The following is a 6,779-nucleotide window of genomic DNA, read 5'->3' as shown; positions in this document are numbered from 1 at the left end:
AAATAATTAATAGGGATGTAAACTCGGAGCTAATTCTCGATTTTTGGCCAAAACCAATAACCGGCTCCAGAGTCTCTGGTTATTAAAAAATACCAACCGGCTCCGGAACTAGGTAGCCAGTTAACTGGCGGTTAACCAGCTATCCTAGTTGGTACTTGGTTATTCGGATCGGGTACTGAAACAAAAACAAAAACAAAAACAAAAAAAAAAAAAAAATTGCAATCAGATGATTCAGATCGAGAATTTTTTAAGCAACCAAACAAAACCAGAAATTACAATCAGATGATTTAGATTGAGAATACAATCAGATTGAGAATTTTCTAAGCAACCAAACGAAACCAAAAAAAATAAAAATACAATCAGATAGATGGAGATTTAAAACAAAATGAAACAAAACATATACTGTAGATCTATACATAGAAAATACACCAAAAAAAAAAAAAAACACATGAAAAGATCTAAAAAAACCCAAATTAATGGAGACAGAGACGCGTCTTTGTTCCTAATATAAATTGTGATTGCAGGGGAGTGGTGGAATGCTAGTATCATTGACGTCGATGGAGACGGAGATGCTTTCGATACCAAACTTGAGCCATGTGAGGAGCTGAGGAGCTCCGTCTCGATCTCTGATTTGAAGGGCCATGTTGTTTGCCCAATGCCTCGTCATGCGACGTGTGGAAGCAGATGAAATGAGATGAAACCAGGCGTTCGACTTGTGACTGTATGAGAGCAGATGAAACGACGTATGAGAGAAGATAAAGAATTTGTGGAAGCCGAGCGTGCAACGTGAGTGTGAGAGCAGATAAGGAATCAAGGGATGAGAGTAAATGTCAACTTTAGAGTTGTGCTAATACTAGCCATGCGTGTTGGTCCAAATGTTGTAGGTGAAAGATAGTCGAGTCTTAACGGGGCCTGGTCCAAACAACATGAAGAAAAACTGTTAACCACTTAACCGGGTTTTTGTTATATATATATGCCCGATTTTTCGGTTATAACTGGATTTTTTAAAAGGCTAAAACTGATAATCGGCTACCGATTATAACCGGCCGAATTGACACTCCTAATAATTAAGCGTGTACTCCACCCCAATCTTGATGTCAATACGATACATTATTTTAAAAATTTAAATAATGTGTCATTTCGTACACCATTAGATGTATCTACTTTAAATTTTTAGAGATACCGTCATCCCAAAATCAATTATGGATCGAGTGGCGAATCACTCACAAAGCAAGCCACCCACTACACCTAAAACAACTGATGGGGCAACCGAACTACCCTAAAATAGTTTTAGGCATACATGGTCGGCCACCCACAAAGTAGCTAATGAAAACGGTTGACTACCTCAAAAAAGTTTGGCCACTCTTAAATAGTTGATGGGGATTGTCAATCATCTCGGGTTTGACAACCATCCTTGTTTTAATTTTATAGAGCATTTTTAGCAGACCATTCATATGGCTCATGATAACTAAATATTATGAGCCACTTTATCCCTCCAATAGATCTTCAAAATAGAGCATCTCTATTCACTGTAGCATATTTTAGTCTTTTTTTTTTTTATTTATTCTTTTCTCTCCCCTCTTTTCCCCCTCCCTCTCTCTCAATCTCTCTCTCCCTCTCCCTCAACTTTCACAATAAAAACTATATTGAAAAATAACATTTAACGAAAGTAGAGAATAAGATAAATAATCTGTTGGAGTTTATATCGAAAAGTTACTAAAGTAAAAGTAAAAATAAAAACAAAAAATAAAATAAAATAAAAATGATATTTTGAGTAGCTAAAATTAAATAACCATTACCACTAGAAATGCTCTTAAAACATTTTTAGGTTTTTTCTTCTTCAAGATTTTGATGATATAGCACAATCCTAACCATTCATTACAAACAAACGGCCAGGATTAATTGAGGTATTAGTCGCTGTTGCTATATCCTAGGCAATCTTGATGATCCGAATTTTCGTTTTGCATGTGGCTCTAGAAAGAAGAAGGAAATTATGCAACATCATATATTATCAGCTAATATTTCCGATAAGGAGGAAATTATGTAACATCATAAATTTATTGATGTGGCTCTAGAAAGAAGCTAAGAAATATATTTTGTGTTCTGGAATCTGAAATTTCTTGAAATTTCTCGACATTCCTTTCAAAAACAAGATCTCGAAATTTCTGATCTGGTCCTTAATAATTTACAATAAAGTAAATAACGGTCAAAATGACTTATCTTTATTGACTCGTTGGCTTGGTCACATTGCGTATGTTGGACACAATTATAGTTGGTTTAGGTTTTCAGTCAGGCGCGAATCCCGTTAGTCGATCGAGCTTGTTCTTTCAATATATACTTCTCATTTCTTTATTCGATTTTGAATAACTTTTTTTCTTTTTCAGGGATAATCGTACGATTTGATACGTGTCGATTTTTTTATTGAGTATGACGTAGTAAATTGATGAAATCTGTTAATTTAATGGATATAAAATAGGTTTAAGGAAGTGATTCGTAATTATAGTTTATCACAAGGACCCTTCATGAATTTTTTGTACCACATTTGTAATTTATGTCAACCCTATAAACCAATAGTACAATTATCATTTTTTCTAAACCAACAAGTAAATGGGCTTGGGATTTGGTTTTCAGCAGTTAAATTTCCTAAATTGATTAATTCTGAGCAGTAAAAAAGGAGTAAGTTTATTCCTACATGTATTATTACAATAAAACAATAAATATCCACTTATATATATTTTGACCCAGATGATAAAATGTACGTAAGATGAAATAAGGAAGATTATTAGTAACAAATCTTACAAATTTATGTCACTCTCTTATCTTAACAAAAAAAAAAAATGAAAAAGGAAAAAAGAGGAACCTTTTAATTCTATATTCCCATGCATAATGACCGATGGAGAACTGTTTATGTCCATGTATATATAAGTCTAGGTATATAATTTGGTGGGCAACCCATGAAAATAAAAGGCCACCTTTTATGTGGGGAGATGAGCTAGCTTTGGCTCGATGAGAAACACAGGAAGTAGAAAATACAGTTCACGTACAGGGTAACTGTATTTTCCTACCCCCCTAAAAAATTATAAATAAATTTTTCACTAAAACAAAAATCCTGCAAATCATTTCCTCACATTTGAGCTTCTCAATCTCAAATCATCGAAGTTTGCCGAACCGTAGCGGGAAGCTGCTAGACCTCTGTCGAAGGTTGCTGGAAGTCGCTGGCCTTTTTCTGCAGTCGCTCATTTTTTCGTACGAACCAAATGCCAAAAAATCATTTTTAGAGAAATCATTTTCACTTGAAAATATTTTCCGATAAAAAATATTTTACATCAAACTCATCGGAGCCTTAATTAATCTCTATTTTGTTTCACCTATAACATCACACAAAACTTGAACAAAAATAAAAATAAAAAATACACAAAACCTATTTGTACTCTCATTTCTCCCCGGCCTCATATTTTAAAGGGTCAATGTTTTTTTAAGTACACGTAATTTTACTCGAAATCAAACGGACACTTTGGTTTCAGAAAGTATAGTAGATGGTACTTGGAGTAATCTGATAAACGCATATATATATATATATGTATGGTACTTTCGTCCAATGTTTTAATGGTGTGCCATGCCCATCCAATCCCTTAAGTTTTTTATTTTTTTTGTCAGGGGTGGTAAAAAAGGTTTTAAAATTTTAAATAATATTAGTGAGATATACGGAACACGTGACAATTGTTGATTGATTTAACGTGGTACGCCGTTAAAATATTGAACAGAACAAAAGTACCATCTGCGTTTATCAAATTAGTACTACAGGTACCGTCTACGACATTTTTTTTACTTGCGCACACAACACTTTGAAACCACAAAGTCCATTTAATTTCGAATCAAACTACAAGTATTAATTTTTTTTTAAAAAAAAAAATAGACCAATGTCAAAGGCAATGTTTTGACAAGTTTATTTAAATAGAGAGAACCCGGAATCAACCTAATTAATACTATAGGAAAATGTAATGTTTTTTATGCGGTGGGCCAAACGCACAATGAACTTAAATAGGCTTTGATGCCTGATCTATTCTTACAATTCCGTGTGGCCTTCCTCCGCAAGTTCCTCCTTTGACCACAGAACGGTCTCTCTTAGAACAATGAATTATTGGTGTAAGAATGGTTCCATTTAGACTATATGACTAAGCAGAAAACACGACCAATATCTCATATAATTCTCTCAATTCTCAATATACTTGTTGATAAACTATAGCCGCTTTCTCTTACCACCGGCCGCCACCCACCCATCATCATCTCCAACCTCTTATCCTCGATCCCAAAGCGATTAATTCTAACGTGAAGATATATATTTGTATATATTACATACTATCCTATATCGATTTATCTGCGTACTATTCCATGGATGACATTGAAGTTCCTCAGTATTTTATCTGCCCTATATCCCTCCAAATCATGAAAGACCCCGTGACAGCCATAACAGGCATTACTTACGACAGGGAAAGCATCGAACACTGGCTGTTCACAAGCAAGAACACCACATGTCCGGTCAGCAAACAGCCTTTGCCAAAAGAATCCGGCTTAACCCCTAATCACACATTACGCCGGCTAATCCAGGCTTGGTGCACCCAAAATGCCTCGCATGGCATCGACCGGATTCCCACGCCTAAGCCGCCTCTCGACAGGTTTCAAGTCCTCAAACTCATCAAACACCTTTCGCAACCTCATCAGCTCCAACTGAAAACTGTCAGACAGTTGGAGTTCCTCGCGGCTGGGAGTGAAAGGAATAGGAATCCCATGGTGGAAGCCGGCGTGCCGAAAGCCATGTTGTTGTTTATTGCGACATGTTTCAAGAACGGTCAAATAAATGGCATTGAAGAAGCTCTCAGCGTGCTTAACTTTATCCCGATCCCTTCAGCCGAGCTAAAGCAACTTCTTGCGGAGAATGATCATATTATCGATTCGCTGACCTGGGTTTTGTGTTGTGAGATGGAAAATCACCCGACAGTGAAATCCCATGCGATGATAGTGTTGAAAGCAATCGTCAAGCCCGGGAGCTCAAGTGTATTGTTAGAAACATTGAAACCCGAATTCTTTAAGGCGATTGTACGAGGCTTAAGGAGTGGGATCACTCAAGAAGGAATTAACGCTGCTTTGCATGTGTTGTTAGAAGCTTCTCCTTGGGGAAGAAATCGAATAATGATGGCTGAAGTGGGCGCAGTTTTTGAGCTCATTGAGCTTGAACTGGGGCTGCCTGAAAGGAGAACTACGGAGCTGATTTTAGGGATACTACTTCATCTATGTTCTTGCGCCGATGGGAGAGCACAGTTTCTAAGCCATGTAGGAGGCATTGCTGTGGTCTCAAACAGGATCTTCAGAGTTTCAGCGGCAGCCGACGATCGAGCGATTCTGATCCTTTCAATGATTTGTAAGTACTCCTCAGGGACATCTCCGGTGCTTGAGGAGATGTTAAAGGTTGGGGCGGTGAAAAAGCTTTGGTCACTGCTCCAACTTGACTGCGCCGCATACTTGAAAGACAAAGCAAGGGAAATCCTTAGATCTTATTCTAAGGAGTGGAAGGATTCTCCGTGCTATGGTGTTTCTCAAGATCTCCATATCTAAGGTGAAATGCAATTATCTTGAGCCCATGTAAGCAAAACAACTTATAATTATACATGGATTCCAATCATATTTGCTAGTAATGAATCATCACTTATCGCAAAAACTTAAGCTAATAAGAGATGGTTGATTTATTCATTTTAATTGAAATATTATAATACTCCCTCCTAGCTCACATGTGAGGTATAAGTAAGGCTCAACACGTGAAATATTTAACTGAAATTGAGAGTGAATTGTGGAGTCGATGTTCAAACTCATGACATCTACTTATGATACCATATTAAATCACCACTTATCCAAACTCAAGGTGATAAGAAATGATTAATTAATTTATCCAATTTAATTAATATAATAGATAGCAATTTTAACAGTTAATACTTAATTGCATGGTGTGGATTCAATCCTTATTTGACACCCTTTTGCATGTGTATAAATCTTATATTATATTGGTGGAATTTGGAAACAATCTAAATTATAAGTGTCTTTAATTTGTGCATTCCAACAAGTTTATCATAAGAATCAAAGAGAAGATATTAAATCTTCATCTATTAATTAAATGGGTAGAACAAAGAAAACTAAAAGCGAATTGTTTATAATTAGAACGAGTAATTTTAGAAGTCCCTCTTGTGTCACTATTATGTCCCTCTAAAAATGAGGTGGCTTTTAAAATCATCATTTGTTCAAAACTCAATATTGATCAATTACAAGCTCGATGCTGATTTTAAAAACCACATTATTATTGGAATGATATAAAAATTATCCAAGAGAGACTTCTAACATTACTCAGTTAAGACTCCAATACCAACTTAAAGATGCAGTGGTACTTTTGGCAAGTATTTCAGTCTACTCTTGCATTGATTAAACTTGTTATTCTAAATTTGGCGCGCATTCCAATAACTCTTTAGCATGCGTGCATCTTTATTGTAACAGACTTGTTCTAAGCTGGCTTTAATTATGTACGGGGAAATGGAAAAATGGAATAGAATCCCCTCCGTTTCATGGTCAACATATACGATTTCACATTATTTAAACTTTATAAAAGATGTGCTAATATTGACTTCATATAAACCGTTAACACAAACTTTAAATTTTGACAATAAGATTTATATTATATATCCATTTCATTTGAACTGGAAATGATCTTTATATTTTTATCTATCTATTTACTT

At 35.6% G+C, this 6,779-nt stretch overlaps 1 protein-coding gene across 1 annotated transcript; it reads left to right on the top strand.

The window, feature by feature from the left end:
• The first annotated feature begins 4,354 nt into the window (after positions 1–4,354).
• On the top strand, positions 4,355–5,726 carry LOC133874135 (E3 ubiquitin-protein ligase PUB24-like). Its single transcript, XM_062311970.1, has one exon. It carries the CDS (start codon positions 4,393–4,395, stop codon positions 5,611–5,613), a length of 1,221 nt encoding a protein of 406 aa, XP_062167954.1. The 5' UTR covers positions 4,355–4,392; the 3' UTR covers positions 5,614–5,726.
• Positions 5,727–6,779: the final 1,053 nt, after the last annotated feature.

This window comes from Alnus glutinosa, chromosome 7, assembly GCF_958979055.1.
Source record: "Alnus glutinosa chromosome 7, dhAlnGlut1.1, whole genome shotgun sequence".
Classification (NCBI taxonomy): domain Eukaryota; kingdom Viridiplantae; phylum Streptophyta; class Magnoliopsida; order Fagales; family Betulaceae; genus Alnus; species Alnus glutinosa.
Note: the sequence above shows the minus strand (reverse complement) of the source record. Positions and strands in the feature narration are given on the sequence as shown.

What these genes read in the sequence shown, in the direction of transcription:
- LOC133874135 (XM_062311970.1), top strand. Translation starts at nt 4,393, where the DNA reads ATGGATGACATTGAAGTTCCTCAGTATTTTATCTGCCCTATATCCCTC.